Source organism: Vicia villosa, unplaced genomic scaffold, assembly GCF_029867415.1.
Source record: "Vicia villosa cultivar HV-30 ecotype Madison, WI unplaced genomic scaffold, Vvil1.0 ctg.002187F_1_1, whole genome shotgun sequence".
In the NCBI taxonomy this organism is placed as follows: Eukaryota; Viridiplantae; Streptophyta; class Magnoliopsida; order Fabales; family Fabaceae; genus Vicia; species Vicia villosa.
In genome coordinates, this window is record NW_026705862.1 from 273,551 (window position 1) to 291,476 (window position 17,926).

General features: G+C 32.7%; 1 protein-coding gene across 1 annotated transcript; it reads right to left on the minus strand.

Moving 5' to 3' along the window:
- Nucleotides 1-295: 295 nt before the first annotated feature.
- LOC131638133 (sucrose synthase 2) lies at nt 296-6,600 on the minus strand. The gene is made up of 15 exons (XM_058908682.1): nt 6,319-6,600; nt 6,068-6,200; nt 5,020-5,171; nt 4,737-4,929; nt 4,510-4,628; nt 4,180-4,396; nt 3,934-4,029; nt 3,652-3,825; nt 3,368-3,484; nt 3,095-3,261; nt 2,299-2,523; nt 1,499-1,820; nt 1,179-1,423; nt 970-1,108; nt 296-666 (listed from the first exon to the last, which is right to left on the minus strand). Exons 1-15 carry the CDS (start codon nt 6,417-6,419, stop codon nt 628-630), a joined length of 2,439 nt encoding a protein of 812 aa, XP_058764665.1. The 5' UTR covers nt 6,420-6,600; the 3' UTR covers nt 296-627.
- Nucleotides 6,601-17,926: the final 11,326 nt, after the last annotated feature.

Sequence of the window (17,926 nt, forward strand, 5' to 3'; positions counted from 1 at the left end):
CACCCTAACAATCCAATGTTCCAAAGGATTCAGTGTAATAGACTCACAATCCCCTAACCTCAACATTCTAGTGGGTGCTGTGTTGGGGGACCCGATTTGCATGATAGTTTCTCGGATGAACGGTCAGATTATAAGCAATCAGAACCACCTAATGCTACTCTAGTAGGAGCACTGGCTTATCATCTAAAAGAGCACTTCTATGACATGTGTCAGTGTGGATCCCTTGTTTCAATTGTTTGCCAGTTTAAGATGATTCTGCTAGTTTTTATTTTTTGGATTTTCACACCGGAAGGGATAGAAAGTACAACCGAGAACAAGTGCAGTCATGTTTATTTATCACCATTGGATGCAGTTTATAGTCAATCATAATCCTTCAACTATTTTACAAGAAAAAGTAAAGAGACATCAAAATGCCTTCCAGGTTTCACATGATTGACAACTGCTATCAGCATTTTTTTATATAGTCAAAGCTAACATAGACATGCTTCCATAAAACTCCCCTAAGTCTTCAGAAACATATTAATTTACAACACAAGAAGCAGACTTTTATATACATACAAGACTCTTATTGTCTGCTGTCAAACCTTGATAAAAACATAAAGCAGCCATGCACCAGAAGGCAGCAGGTTAATTTGCATCATCCTTTGCTATTGGAACAGAATTTGCCTGGAAAAAAAGTTGTAAACAACAAATTTGAGGTCAATGCTAGTAGTACAAGTATCATTTGTTTCTACTAACACAAACACCGGACACGACCCTGACATGTAACACCAGTAATAATTTTTTTCAAAATGGGATAATAGACTGTAACGTATAGGTATTGGACTATATTGGACACCGATATGTATTCAATCTGAAATATCGGTACTGCATATAAGATGATAAAATTTATAATCCCATATCATAGCGTCCCAACAAGGGAAGAGACGTCCCAACAAGGGAAGAGACGTAAATTGTAGTATCACTTACCAAATCACGGAATTTAAGAATGTAGAACATCTCAAGATATCGTCGAGTTTCCCGTCTCTCTAGTTTGGAAACATATTTCCAGAAACTATAAACTCCAGCCAAGGTCATAAGCCTTTCAGAATAGATCTTCCATGTGTACCTGATTATTATTTTCTTAGCATTTTAGTATAAATAACAAAAGAAACCAACTGTTACCAAAAATAACCTACCTTTCGTATATTCTTTGAAGGCCACCATCAGATATTTTATTCCAGTGATTTGGATCCTCCTTACATCGTTGGAAAAATTCAACCAATAGCTCTGATGCTTGGTCAGGATGATAAGGATCAATATGGAATCCCGATACACCATGCTCGATGATCTCAGCAGGACCACCATGGCTAGTAGCGAACGTAGGGAGCCCACATGTCATGGCCTCCACAACTGTAAGTCCAAAAGCTTCATAGAAAGCAGGCTGCAGCAAGAGATTATGAGTTACAAATGATGCTTGAGTGGTAAATCAAACAGTATAGAGTAGTTCCTGCAATACCTGAACAAAAGCTCCTTTTGTATCTGCTATGTAGCGATATAGCTCCCCGTTACGTGCTCTATTTGTTTGGGCAGTAATCCACCGAAACTCACCATTCAAATCGTATTGCTTCATGAGATCATGCATCTTCTCAATCTCTGCAATTTCTTCTCTGTCACTGGACTTTTTGACATCGATATAACCAGCTACTACAACAAGGTTGACAAGTTCCCTCAACTTGCTGTTCTTAGCATAGCTTTCTACCAAACCAGTTATATTTTTAACTCTGTCTAGCCTTGCCATGGAGAAAATTATAGGCTTTGACCGGTCTGTCAGTGAACCGCTGCCACATAGAGACAAAGATAAACTCATATAATGTCATAATAACATTTTGAGTAGTTAGCCATTTTGGTCTCTTAATTTGTGGGACACTATCACTACAGTCTCTGAATGTAACAAAATTACAAAAACATTTCCAAGTGTCTTTTGTTAGTAATATTATGGATCAAAATGACTATCACGACATGCATTTAATGACCAAACTATCAAACAAAAGACACACTAGAGGATCATATTGACTAACAAAAGCTGGGTTTGGGTATGTTTTTGTAATTTTGATACATTCAAGGACTATTGTGACAACGCAGCACATATTTAAGATGCATTTAATGCTGATTTTGGTACCGAAGGATGAGCAAGGACTGTAAAGTGGAAGCTAATAAACCAGAAATTTTTAGCATGATGCATAACAGATAACATAATGTATTGTTATATGTGTAAATAACCTAAATTAAATATTTCTGCAACTGCAATAGACTCACATGTAGTCATCGGTCTGCTCGGTATCGTACAATAGATTTTCAATTGAACTGTGTAGGGCGGTGAGTCTTTTCTCCTTATCAGAGTAGGGGAAATATATTGTCATATCTGCTCCAGGAGAGACAATGTTGAACTTGGGATCAAAAACATCAATGCCGTGGACAACTCTATACAATCCCGGAAGAGTAAAAGCAGTGTGACTCTCATACTGGCCAACAGTATTCTTCCTGGAAGACAAGATAAGTTAAGAAAATGCAATGAGCAACATTATTCTAGTAGAAAGTAAAAAAATGTTCCTAGTACTAAAAAAAAAAAACTTAAAAAATGTTACTTGGCATAGTGATAAGAAATCTACAGACAAATTTAAAGCAAAATGGATAGGCGTCTTTAGTGTCATAACTTGGTGGACACTAATATGTCATTACTACACAACAAATTGGGCTACAACAAAAAAGCCGGCCAAGTTTCTCGGCACAATCACCAGATGCCTACACACACAATGCCAAATGGGCATGCGAGGTTCCACAAAAACAAGCAAATCATATTCGAATTACGATATGGAATCTTTCACTTAGGAGCATATGGTTGCTAAACAACATGCAATCATTTGTATTGCAGCTTTATCTCCAAAATAAATAGCTTGTAAGCTTATAAAAGAGATGGAAAAAAATGTTACATAATTGATAATATTAACAAGCCGAACAATTTATAAAAGGGGGAGCAGAATAAAACATACTAACAAGAAGTGATTTATCACAAGTCGTGAAGCATGACATACATAATGATAAAATTACTTACGTTCCAGCAATCTCTTGATATGTACTGGTGATGATAAAATCAGCATTGTTCATGGCTATTAGATCGGCAGTGAACTGACAAGAAAAATGGTATTTATCTTCGAATTTCTTCCAATATATATCTGAATCTGGATATTTTGTCTTCTCCAGTGCATGCGCGATTGTACACTACAGACACAAATATTCAAGTCTATTAACATTCTCAGCAGACAAATCACAAGCTTTCAAGTTTTGTATGGAAAGATAAGATGACAAAGAAGAGAGGGAAAAGAACCTGGGTAACTCCCATTTTGTAAGCCAATAAAGATGCAACAAGATTTCCATCACTGTAGTTTCCTATGATGAAATCAGGATAACATTGTAACTCAGCAGTAATTTCACTAGCAACATCCTGTTGAAAAGTGCAACCTTCGATATTAGGGGGAAAATCCAGCACATGCAATATACATCGTGTATAACTAGAACCCTATCATGCCTATACTAAGTTATGAAACCAATCATTCCTAATAATCATTAGTGTCAGATTATATTCAAGCCATAAATGTTGATGGGCTTTACCTCTGCAAAAGTTTCCAGGAAAGGCCAGACATCAAACCTTGAGATCCATTTACGAAGAATTCCTTTTTCTGACCGGAATGGAACACGCAAAATATGTGTGTATTCAGTGCCACTGACTCTTTCTAGTCGCTGGTTGCATGTCGTTCCCTTTGCATCAGGTATTAACCTAGTAACCTTTAAAGAAACAAACAAATTTTAATATGATTTGAACTTTAAAAAGCAACCAATTACAATATAGCTTTGTCAAATATGAAGAACCCGATCCCAAGAAATTCCACTTACAATTAGAATTCTAGGAGTGAAATCAAGTCCTTGTTTCTTGATCCGAACGAGCATCTCACTCTCAAGGGCACGCACTTGATCTAGTATATAAACAACCTGGAGATATAAAAAACTTCTGTGTTGAATACCATTCAACGTCTAAAATAACTCATAAAAATGGATGGAATCAATCCAGCGATAGGTGGCACTGAATAATGCATGCATGTCCAGCTTAATTGGTCTTAATCAAATGATAAATATGAATACCTGGCCACCAGTGTCAGGCAAACCGAGGACATTGGCTTGCCCAAAGAAACCATGTGGAGACAATATAACAACATTGAACACCATAGGCACTCTTCCAAGAAAAGTCTCCAGTGTAGAAGGATCAGGGGCCTGAAGAATATCCAGTAGAAGATGCATCATCTCTAAAACCCGAGCAGCAGTATCACCCCAACCTCTCTCGAACCCCATTCCTTGTAATCTAAATTGATAAAAGTGTCAGAAGAAATTTACATCAAAATGTCCTATAAAATGCTCACATTATTTGTAATACACAGTAAAGATATGATTGTCCATCGCAGAGCATAAGCTTACTCATATTCAAACTCAGAATAGAGTGTATCAGGCGCAAGCTTAGAAAGATGATCCTCGGCCTTGACCAAAGCAGACTGAAGTTTGGAAATGCTTTGTATTCTATCATTTAACATCAGTGCCTGTAACATCATAATATGGGAGAGATATTTAGGGTCAAACTGCATTGTGTTATCTAACACAAACACTTCATTAGAGGTAAAAAAAATTGCATTACACAGGGAACATACATGGCCTTTATATGTGTGAACACGGAGGAAATCAAGCAATGGTTCCAAGCAATCTTTGTTACGAAACATATTTGACGAGAGGTGGCGGTTGAGAAACTGCACACCATTGCCAATCGAAGATGAGCGAGTTGGACGTGGAAATGATGCATTAAATGGCTCAAGGTCAAGCTCCAACATAAGATTATTATTACTCCTATTACAGAATATAACACAAATAATTATTACAACAAACTCAGAGAGTTAATTTCTTATAATAATAAAAGCTATGCAGTAGATTTCTTACTTTCCTTCTACAAGTTCTTCTTTGAAACTGAGATATTCAGAAACACTCAACTGCTCCACACTGAGTTCAAAGACATTAACACGGACATATTCCCAAACACCTGGTCTGGGACGAACTGCTATGGCCACAAAAGGAGGCAAAACTATGGCTTCCTGTCACAAAAATAATGATACACGTTTTCAGACAATAATGATACACGTTTTCAAACAATATCTTACTTAAATCTCTTGGTGTATGTTTGATTTAGCTTTTGGAAGTGCAGAAAGCAACTCTAGATGTATAGAATTAATTTTGGAATGATTTTGAGTTTTATGGTTCTTCTAAAGTAGAATTAATTTTCTCTCTAAAATTTGTAGCTTTTGAGTTTAAATGTGTATTTTACATTGAAATTTAACATTCAACTAGCTTCTACATACATTTATCCAAACATAAATCACTTAGCTTCAAGTCACTTTTAAGTAGAATCAATTTTACATAATTAATTTATTCAAAATCAATTCTTTTCACCGCAAAACAATGATACGCTAACGCTTAGTACATGTTTGGTTTCACGTTCAGAGCAAGCAAATTTATTCGGGAGGTGTAGAATTGATTTTAGCATGTTTGGTTGTTCTTGAGTAGAATTGATTATGCTTTTCAAAATTGGTTCTAGTTGAAGTTAGAATTTGTAGTTTTTGAGTCTAAACGTGATTTTTACACTGAAATTTATTCTCCAACTCACTTTTGCAAAAATTTATCCAAACATAAATCACTTTGCCTTCAACTCACTTTTAACTAGAAAATCAATTTTACATAATCAATTCACTAAAAATCAATTTTTTTCACTCAGAACCAAACACTCCCTTAAGCATGCTTAACCTAATATGATTATAGTGAAGTAACTTTCACAAAGTATACACAGTTTCACTTCAAGATCCTCAACTATACACAGTTATGCACACGTGTCAACTATGTCAATACACAATTTTAGAAAGTGACTAGAAATTAATCTTGATCAAACTAGATTATATCAAAACGCATTTAATTAAAAAAAATTTAAAAAAAAAACCTGTGCAGAGTTGATAATTTGTCCAAATGGACCATTTTTCAGATCCAGTGTTGCATGATCCTCGCCAAGTATATTATCAAGTTCATCAATCAAATTATGCGGTTGCAAAATCCCTTTCCCCTGAGCAACATACCTTGAAATCACAAAACCAAAACAGAGTGATGATGCTATCTATACATGCATAATAACAAACCAGCAAAAGCAATATGAAACGGTAAATAACAAGCAGAAGAAGATGATGATGAACCTACCTGGAGAGAAGAGAAATGAGTTGGTTACGATGAGCAGAGAGAGTATCTTGAACTCTGTCTCTGATACTGGGAACTCGAGTAAACTTAGGGTGCGTAGACATCACGCGCGACGATGATCAACAGTGAAGGTTGTTGTTCTAGATAACGGAAGTGACTGGAATTTGACTAACTTGGAATTGGAGTTTGGATGGAACCAAAGAAGTTAGAGAGTGAGAGAGTTATGATAATTGATAAGTGCAACGTGTTTAGATGAGCATGAGAGCTCAGAGTTTATAGTCAGAGAAAATGGTTTACGTGTCCATTTTTCATTACTTTATTATTCCGTTGTATGTTGTCGTTTTAGTCTTGTGTTGCTATAATAACAGATTTTGCTATAGGAGACTGCACTGTTTGTTTTATTTTAGATGATTCATCAAACTTATTTTCAATTTTAAATTCAAAATGGATCATGGCTTAGATGAAAAAGATAAATTAAAAAATGAATATTTTGTCAATATTTGTATAAAATAGTGTAAAAGATATGTTTAAAAAAATATATCTTGTTTAGGAAGCGAATAATTTTCATAATAATTTATTTTGAGATTTGACGGAGTAGAAATGAAAAGATTTTCTATAATATGAAAAAAGGGGGCGTGAATAGTATATTAATACTTTGATTGTCTGAATCTTTAAAGATATGGATTGCTCCTCCTTTTCAATTGGATATTATCTTACTTGTAGTCTGTAGATACCTCTCAGATATTTAGGAAGCGAATAACTTTGTTATTTTCTCTTGTTTTTATTATTTTCATAAATAATTTATTTAATTAAAAAAATATTTTGTAAATAACTAGAATTTATTAACGTGTAACTTTTTTCCTAACACTATATCAAAACTAAAAAATTTAATATAATATTATCTATTTCTTTTTTGTGTAAATCTTTGTTATTTTAAATTTTATCATTTTTAATCAAAATTTTGGTTTGAATAAAAAAAATCTGTGTAAAATTAATCATACTTTTCTTTGTATATATAGTAGTATATATCTGAGATATAATTTTATAAATTAATTTATTATTTAATTTTTAATATGTGTAAAAGTCATTTATACTTTAAGACGTGATAATATTATTATTTATTTGTTTTATTGTGAGTATTATATTTAGAGAAGAAAAAAAAGTACTTCATATAAATATTACTTTCAATTTTTAAGGAAATATTAATTATTTTTCTAAAATTGTATCATATTATAAATGATATTATTGATGATATCATTGAAAAAATTTCAAATTCTCATATTGCACTACTAAAAATATTACATTTTAGAAAAGGTCTTTACATCAGATATAAAAATATAGGCTTAATAACACTTTTAGTCCTCGTATTTTGATCAACTCACGAAACTGGTCCTGCATTTTTAAAACAGAACAAAGTCGTCCCTATACTTGCTTAAAGTATGTAAAACTGATCCTAACCCCCATTTCCTCTCCAAAAAAGCTGATATGGCCAGATGTTTAATGAAGTGGCACTGCATATGTGGAAATTTAAATTGTTACAACATTAAAATAATTAACTGTAATTAATTTATTAATTCACTAAATATCAACCATAAACTCCTCAAATAGAAATCAGTGACTCATTGTGTTCCTCGTCTGACTCTTCTTGTACCCAGTCTCTCTTGTTCTCGTCTCTGTGTTCATCTTCCATCAAGGACAACAATGGCTGCGAAAGGAAATGAAAAGTATTGTTTCAGGTATGTGTAGGGTTTTTCTTGTTCGTGCTATGCTTAGGGTTTTTCTTGTTCGTATTCTGTGTTTAGGGTTTTTTTTGTTTTGTTTGTGATATGCGTAGGCCAAGTGAACCATGGGGGTAGATTTATCTTCTTCCCTGTCAAGTTGTATGTTGAGGGTCTAGTTTATGAGATGGATGAAGCGTTTGATGTTGATTTTGCGAACTATAAAGACTTTAGAGCAGAAGTGCTACATCTTGGGTATGCCAACTTCAAGTGTTTGTGGTACCAGCATCCAAAGCTATCATTTCAGACTGGACTTAAGGCTCTAAACATTGATGGTGACGTCTTAGAGTTAATTTCAGATGCAAAAGGATATAATGTAGTAGACATTTTTGTTGAACATGTAGTTGATATTCCTGATATAGTTGATGATGAAGGGCCATTGGGGGATGATATTAGGGATGAAGAAGTTGAAGAAGTTGTTATGGAGGAGGTTAGGGATGAAGCTGACAATGAGGAAGGGGTTAGGGAAAAAGTAGTTAATGAGGAAGGGGTTAGGGATGAAGTAGTTAATGAGGAAGGGGTTAGGGATGAAATTGTTCATGAGGAAGGGGTTAGGGATGAAGCTGTTCATGAGGAAGGGGTTAGGGATGAAGCTGTTCATGAGAATGAAGGGGATAGGGTTGCTGATAATCAGGATGGTTATGTTAGTGAAGAAGATGAGGACTATGTTGCAAGTGATGAAGAAAGTGAAGATGACTCTTATATAGGTGTTGATGGGGCAGAATGGGATTGGACAAGTGAAATACCTGTTGGGGGTGGAAGCATGAATGAAACACAAACTAGTGATGAAGAGTCTTACCAAGATGAAAGTGACTTACACACTCCTGTTGAGAGTGATGATGAAATTGTTAAGAAAAGTAATTTTCCTACTTTCAAAGTTCCTGAAAATGATGAAGCTGTTAGGTTTGAGATTGGTATCCAAAAATCGTATACGGGAAAAAAATCTATTATTGATCTAAATATTTTTATATACGAAATAATCAATTATTTATCTAAATATTTTTCTTTTTAACATTGTATTTAAAATAAATGATGTATTCAAATATGCATAATTGAATAGAACTCGTGCGTATGCACGGATTTGTTACTAGTCCCTAAAGAATTTATATAGATTACATCCCTCAATTTATAAATTAGTTTTGTGTCAAACTTTTAATATTCATCTCCATTAAACTCGTAGATATTATATAAATATTACTCTCAAATTTATATTTTTATAATGTGTTAAAATTATAATAATACATGATAATGTTAATTTTGTATTTGTCCTTTTAAATGATATTTTAGTAACTATTAAAAACTCACACGATTGTCATAGTTTTTATAAAAAAAATTAGTAAAATTTTTATGTTTATAAGTTACCTACTAAAATATTCTTATAAATTATTTATACAAATGTTTATAAGTTACCTACTAATATATTTTTCTGAATTATCTCTAATTTATATTAAAATAATCAAATATATAATACACATAAAAGAACATGTGAGTTCTTTTTATTGAAAATAAAATAGAGAGAATATTAATAAAGCAAAACTAAAAGGCATTTACCTCTTGTCCTAAACCTTCACAAAACCTTGTGCTCTTTTACTTTAATTCGGCGGATTAATGATTGCCAGTGGAATCAATTGGTTTTGTGTAAATCATAACTCTAAATGTTGACCACTTGGTTTGGGGACTTTTTTTATGTTTTTTTCAATTAAAAATTAAAATTTAGAGATTGTAAAACCAATTCAGTTATTAGTTATAAAGAGACTGTATTAGTTTATAGTAAACACAACCATTAATCATCTACTACTCTCCTGTTAATACTAGAGCATCTCCCATAATTGTATCTAAGTGAATTTGGAGAAATTTGACATGGTAAGTTGAATAGAATAAAAATTAAACTTAATTAAAATATTATGATTACTAATATTTAGTTTTTTTTTGGTAAAACTAATATTTAGTTTATGATAAAATATTTTATTATAACTAATTAAGATACTTTTTATATTAAAACTATTTAAAGCTGGTTAATAATGTATGAATTAGATTATTCAAAAGATCGAAACTATTAAAGATGCTCTTAAAAGTTAGGATAAATAATCTATATACTATCCTCGTTTTATGATCTTTAAAATTTGTCTTGACGCTAATTATTTTTTGCAACCCACCTAATTTTTTTTCTATAGACTATAATAAAATATAAATACCACTATCAACTCTGGTGTGCTTCTCTTAGCCATTTGCTCATGGTATATACTCATGTTTTTTTTGTTGAGGAAATATACCCATAGATATAACTTGGTAGTATATCCTAATATCCTCTCTGCCACAGTTGTTTTAAAGGGTGTGGTACGTTTAAAGATCTCAAATAAATTACCAATGGTAATGAGTTAGAAAAATTGTAAAAAAGACCGAATGTAAAAAAGATCAAGTATTAATGGTAATGTAAAAAAAATTAAGTATTAATGGTAATGAGTTAGAAAAAATGGATTGGTAATGAGTTAGAAAAAATGGATTGTTATGTTTTTTATAATTTTAGTCGTCGTTAATCCAAAAATCTTCAAAATTATAAATCGTCAAAATCCTAGAAAAATATACGGTAATAGGTCATTATAAGTCAACTGTGGTTTGAGTTTAATAGAGATTTTAGGCACGAATCCGCTCAACGTGTCCCGTTGTCCAGTCCTAAATATCATAGTTAGGAGTTTTTATAAGTGTTGGTTTATCTCTGAATCCGCTGACCTAAACCGAACCAACCCATGAATTATCTAAACTTGTTTATTTATGGGTATATCTAACTCAACGTAGAAAAATGTATAAGCTTCTCTATCTCTTGACAGACAAGTACCCTGTGGCTCAACTCCTTCAGGAAAAGATCTATAACTTCCACCTTTAACTCCCACATCTCCAACTTATCCACACAACACTTAATCTTAAACTCTAGATATGCAAAAACCTCCTTATTTCACACATTAAAAAGCGCTTTCAGCTTATTTCTAAAATTACACGCCATCCAACTAACATGCACTATAGCCCTCCAAGAATTCCTAACCACCAACTCAAAGTTTGAATTAACAAACAAAAAATTATTAAAACAGGACGGCTTAGGCCCACAAATCTGCGAAGGATACTTAACAATAAGCGGGCAATGATCAAGGACATCTTTGGGAAAAGATCAGTCCCAGACCCACATTCCACTTCCCAATTAGGAGAAAGGATAACTCGTTCTAAACTAATCATATAAACCCTATTAGAGTGGAACTAAGTGACTATTCTATCCCATTTGAGCTAAATTCACCAAAATCATGGCCTTAATAATTGCCGCAAACTAAAGAGATTCAATCAAACCAACCTCTTGAGACTCTACACCCACTCACTTCCTTTTAGTGGGCCTAAGAACAATATTAAAGTCATCCATGACACATCATACACCTCTTGAAACCTCTCATTTTTTCCAAAAACAAGTTAGAGTTCATCGATGGAACTCTAACTCGTCTGATTATCTCTGATCATACCCAAATAATTTGGGACGAGTGAACACCCACTTCAAAAAATAACACTTTTCATGACGAAACTTTCATCTCCAATATGCTAAAAACCAAGAGTATATTTCCTGTTAGCGCAATGTTTAATTTTTTTAATATGATACATGACATGTTACGTTGCTGTTTTAAAAAACTAAGGTAACACAGCTATAAGTTAGCGCCTTTTTTAATCCATAAAAAAAAATAAACCTGTTATCTCAGTTTTTTGAGAAAAAAGGTAATATAGTTATAAGAAACCTCACTTCGAATCTCATTTACCGCATTTAAAACTTTTTTCAAAAGATTTATCACTTGACGTCTTTTCCAGATGTCGTGTTTTGCTTTGTTAATTAGTAATTTTCAAAGATTTAAAACTTTGTTAATAGAAAAATAAAATATTTCATTGATAATAAAAAAAACAACACAACAAAGAAAACTAATCAACAAAATCAAAATTTTCAGTAAACTCAACTTCAACATCACCCCTAAATATCCCTAACTTATATAAAGGTTCAGAAAGAACTCTTCCATAAGGTATGAGAAAAGTCATTTCCTCCCAAGAAGTCTTTATCATTTCCTTCAAGAAGTTGCAAATGGTAAGAGGAAGATTAATTCTGGTGTTGTAGGTGAGGAATAACACAAGATGCTTGTCATACCAAGTAAGTGTTTCCAGTTTTTTCTCTCTTAGGCGGAGATTCACCACTAGAAGTTGAAATCAAAATTTTGCAATTGGGATTAGAGAAGCAGGACTGGAGAGATTATTTTGGTTGGCAAAAAGTCGGTGAAGGTGGGTTGCGTAGATTGTTGAATTCATAATGTTCAACACAACTACCAAACTCTTCACAGTTGATTGTCATAGCAATCAGTGGTGGAGTAATGTATAAATGAGTTACATCGACATAGAACTGAATGATTTCCTGATGACCAGCTAGAACAACATAGGCATTCAACCAGAACTCTTAACAAGGTTAGTGTATATGGGGTCATGTAGAATGTTAAAGTAACCATTCAACTTTTGTTTGTCAACATCTTTCCTCAACTTTGGTTTAAAATGTTCAAAATATATAATTGAAATCAACATACTTTTCATTTATAACGAACAATAGATTTGCATCTATTTTTGCTAAGAAAAAAAAGAATTTGAAATAAGGAAACAGAGAGTTGGTAGTAGGACGCTGAAAATAGGAAAAGACTTTGAAACAATGTTTGAACTTCAAACTTTGAAGACACAACGATTTGATAATCTAAAAGAGACGTTACAACTTGATTATATAGTTGATCATTGATATTCTAGTGATATGATTCCAATGCATGCGCGACATGTCAGTGTTCTAACCTCTCTTTTAATTGTATTTTTTATTTGTAAATTAAATGCTCTAACCCGTAAGTGTTCCTAAAAATCGAGGTAACATTTAGCGTTAAAATAGAGCGTTAAAATTGGAACCTCGATATTAATTATATTTTTTATTTATAAATTAAATGTTCTAACCCGTCGGTTTTTCTAAATATCAAGGGATATTTTAGCGTTAAAACCGAGGGCATTTATCAAATCCTTGACGTCCATTGCATGACTATTAACGCTCAAGACATTACCATTAGGGTGTGTTTGTTTCAGTGCTAAAAAAAATATTCCTGGGAATTCAAGGTTGGAATTAATTGTTCCTTTGTTTGATAGGTGGGAATAAAAAAATAAGCCTTGGAATTAATAGTTCCTAGGAACATTTCCTAAAAAGAAATGAAGGGTCACATGTCTTAGAAATACGTGTAATATACACACAAAACTATAGTAATGGAAAAGAAATGGAGTTTAAGAAATGGAGTGGATTCTTACTCCATTTTACCCACGTTCTCACTATTTCTATTCCCACAAGACCAGGATGGGAATATTGTATTCCTGGGAACAAAATACTCATGTTCACAGCAAAAGTCACAAATATCCTCTACCTTACCCGCACTTTCTTTCCTCTAAAATTTTCCACCTTCTTTATAATCAGATAACTCATATTCATTTTAACTATCTTCTCATCTTTCTCCAAACAACAATGGTATTGATATGTGACTTTTCTTGAAGCTTTTATTCATTTACTTTTTTAATTTCACTCCAATCCACTTCTTTTATGTCTTTTGCAGATTTTAATTTTAATTTATAGAATCACAATTTCAACCATCTCTCGAAATTTGCTTGAATTCTATTTTGAAAGGTATAATTTTCAGCTTAATTGAGTTTTTATGTTGTTGTTTACGTATTTCTTTATCATTTATGTTCTGTCAAATATCGTCGCCGCATATCGAAATACTACTAAGTGTAGAACATTGTTATCGTATATCTGACATTGGTGTGAATCAAACACTAATGCGTGTAGAATTTCATTGTGTATCAAACATTTATGTTGTTTATTAAACTCAAGTGCATGTTGAAAAACATCGGCATGTATTAAACATTGTTGTATATCGAACACTGATGCGTTTAAAACAATGTTGTGTATCGAACATTGTCGTAGTGTATTTAACTCTATTAAGTGTTGAACAATGTCGACACATAGAACATTGTTGTTCGTCGAACATTATCGCTAGGTATTGAACTTTGTTTCTTGTAAAATTTTGTCGTGTGTTGAACAACACCGACATGTATTAAACATTGTTGCATATCAAACTCTGTTGCATGTAAAGCATTGTCGAACATTGTCGTTGTGTATTGAACTTTGTTGCTTGTAAAACCATGTCGCGTGTTGAACAATCTTGACATGTATTAAACGTTGGTGCATATCGAACTATGCCGCATGTAAGACACTATTATGTGTTGAACATTATCGCACTGTATTAAGCTTTATTGTGTGTCGTGTGTTGAATAGCGCCGACATGAATCAGATGCTTATACGTAGAACACCACATATAAGTATTTATACAAATATCACAATCACTATACCACTGTTTCCTCATGTAATAATGTTTCTTCCATGGTTTTGTGTTTATAATAATTATGTTTTTACAACCTTTATTATGAACAATATTGTAATGTTATATTGTTAGTATTGAACACAATTATATAATATTACTGTAAAGTTAAGTTAGAAATGTTGCGAATACAAGGAGAATGCCTAATAGATTGCTTATGTTTTCTTCATATATCAACACAATTTTCCTTTCAATGATTTTTTATGTAGTACAATGTTACCCCTTTTTATGTTTCTTCCTGTACTAAAGTCTCTTTCATGGTTTGGTATTTGGTTATAATTAACTTATTACAATTATTATTAATTAACTTATATTTATTTACAAATGTGGTACAGTGTTAACATACATCAAATAAAATCAAATAATTTAAGTTTTGGTCATGGCTCATTTGGTCATGGCTCATGGGATTGTTATGAAGGAGTTTAGTCAGGGAAGTGCATTTTCAGAGAATTATTTACACAAGTGATATGGCTTGTATTGAGAATACGAGGATGGACAGGGCAACTTTTCATAAACTATGAGAGATGTTGAAAGGTATTGATGGATTAGTTCCTACTTGACATTTGTGTATTGAGGAGTTAGTGACCATGTTTTTACACTTATTGGCTCATCATGTTAAGAATATAATGATTAGAAGATAATTTGTTAGGTCCGGTGAAACGATTAGTAGGCATTTCATGAATGTTTTACTAGCTATTGTGAAGTGTCATAAAGAATTGTTAAAACAACCACAACCTATTTTGGATAGCAGTGTTGATGAAAGATGGAAATACTTTAAGGTATAAAGTTAATTCCATTATCTATGAATTTTCATTAGTATGAGACTTAATCTTCAATTTTGAATTATTAACATTTGCCATTCTGTCAATTTGTAGAATTATTTAGGAGCTCTTGATGGAACTTATATCAAGGTCAATGTGCCCAAAGCTGATAAAAGTATATTCAAACCCATAAAGGGTGAGATAGAGACAAACATATTAGGTGTATGTTCACCAGATTTGCAATTTATATATGTGTTACCTAGGTGGGAGGGTTCAACAGCTGATTCTAGAGTCCTTAGAGACGCTATTTCTCGACCAAATGGGCTAAGGGTTCCTCAAGGTATAACATGTCTAGAGTCCTTATAAATGTCTTGTGTATTTATAACATTTACAGAGTCCTTATAAATGTCGTGTGTATTTATAAGATAATAACTTTAATCTTATTGGTGATAGGGTATTATTATTTATGTGATGCTGGATATATGAACGGGGAAGGTTTTCTCACTCCATATAGAGGTCAAAGGTATCACCTAAGTGAATGGAGGAATGGCTTACAACCGGCTACACCCAAAGAATTTTTCAATATGAAACATTCATCAGCTAGAAATGTAATAGAAAGATGTTTTTGACTTTTGAAGGGACGTTGGGCTATATTGAGAGAGAAGTCATTCTACCCTCTAAAAACTCAAATAAGAATTATAACAACTTGTTGTCTTCTACATAATCATATTCGAAGAGAAATGACACGAGATCCGTTAGAAAGAGATTTAGGAGATGTCGGGTCTTCTAACGGATTCATGTCTGGTGGAATGATAACAGTGGTAGAGCCAAGTAATGCATGGAGTCAATGGAGAGATAATTTAGCATTGGAAATCTTTAATAGATGGAGAAGTGGAAATCATTATTAATTTTTGTATTCGTTATTTGTCTTTTCTATTTTCTATGATTTTTTGTACGATTTTTTTAATCTTAACTATATTAATGCCTACAACTAAAAGATTTCATAAAATAAATTTGTATATCCGGTGATATTCTTGTTTTCATAGTAGTATTTTTTTATGTAGTAAATGTTAACTGTTGCTCTATTTTGGATAGATGGATGAGTCATCAGAAAATCAAAATGCAAAAGGCACAAAGCGACAATGGAATGCAGAAGAAGATGATATATTAGTCAAAAGTTTATTACAATTAGTGGATGACGGGTGGAAGGCGGATGCAGGCACATTAAAACCAGGATATACTAAAGTGTTAGAAAAGCATCTCCATAGACAGAACCCAAACTGCACATTAAAAGATAATTCTCACATTGAGTCAAGTGGAATGTCTAAAATCATAATATTTGGCAATCAAAGATATGATGGGTCCAAGTGCAAGTGGTTTTGGATGGGATGATACTAGAAATATGATTGTAGTAGAGATGGAGGTTTATAGCCAATGGTGCAAGGTGACACTTCCTTCCAAACTTTAACACCATATAATATATTTTTTATTTATTCTTTTCCAAATATATTTATAGTTCATACATGTTTAATTCAATGTAGTCTCATCCTACCGCAACTAGTTTATATGGAAAACCATTTCCAAAATTTAACAGCTTGGATGTTGTGTTTGGAAAAGATAAAGCATCTGGTTATGTATCAGAAAGCCCTGCAGAACACGCTTATAATATCGTGAAAGAATTTTTCCAATCAACACTAGGGAGTGAGTCTGAATTCAATCAGAATGAAGGTGAAGAGAATTATTATGAATCACAAGTACCTGAAACACCTATCCATAAGGATACTTAAGCACCAAGTCAAGTAAACCAATCACAATGCGAGGCTACTTCGAGTAAGACTAGAAAACGAGCCAGCAAAAGGTAAAGTATAATGATGATGTTTCTAATAGCTTATTAACTCCATTGAACAAGTTAGGTGAGTTTTATGCTGGAAGTGTGGAGAATATGCAGCAACTTACATCTTGTTTTCTGCACAAAAAACACACGGCTGATAGGAAGAATCAAATTGTCTCTACTTTAAAAGAAATAGATGGATTACAGGCGGTAGATGTGGTAAGGGCTACTATGCTAATAACCAAAGACAATAATCTATGTGATTGTTTTTTTTTCACTATGGAGACTCGTGAATTGAGGAAGGAATTTGTGAAAATTGTTTTAAGTAACAATAGTTCTTACTGAGATTTAGAAGTTTAATGCTTTTTGAATTTAACAAAATAAACTCATGTGAACATTGTCTTTATTGGCTTTATTTATTTTAGTTTCTCTTAGGGTCCGTTTGGTTCAACGGAGGGGAGGGAATTTAATCGAGGGGAGGGGAATGGAGGGGAGGGAATTTAATTAAATATATGTTTGGTTCAAAGAAGGGGAGGGGAGGGAAGGGGAGGGATTTTTAACAACCAGTATGTTTGGCTCACAAGGGGAGGAGAGGGATTTTAAAATTAATTTACATTTTTATCCTTATAAATATTATTATTTCTATTTAGTAAAAATAATTCTAAATAACAATATGATTCTAAATAACAATAATATTGAGTAAATTTCACCAAATAATAACTTGTTCATTCATAAACCATAATATAACCGTAAATAATAATACACATTAGTTGA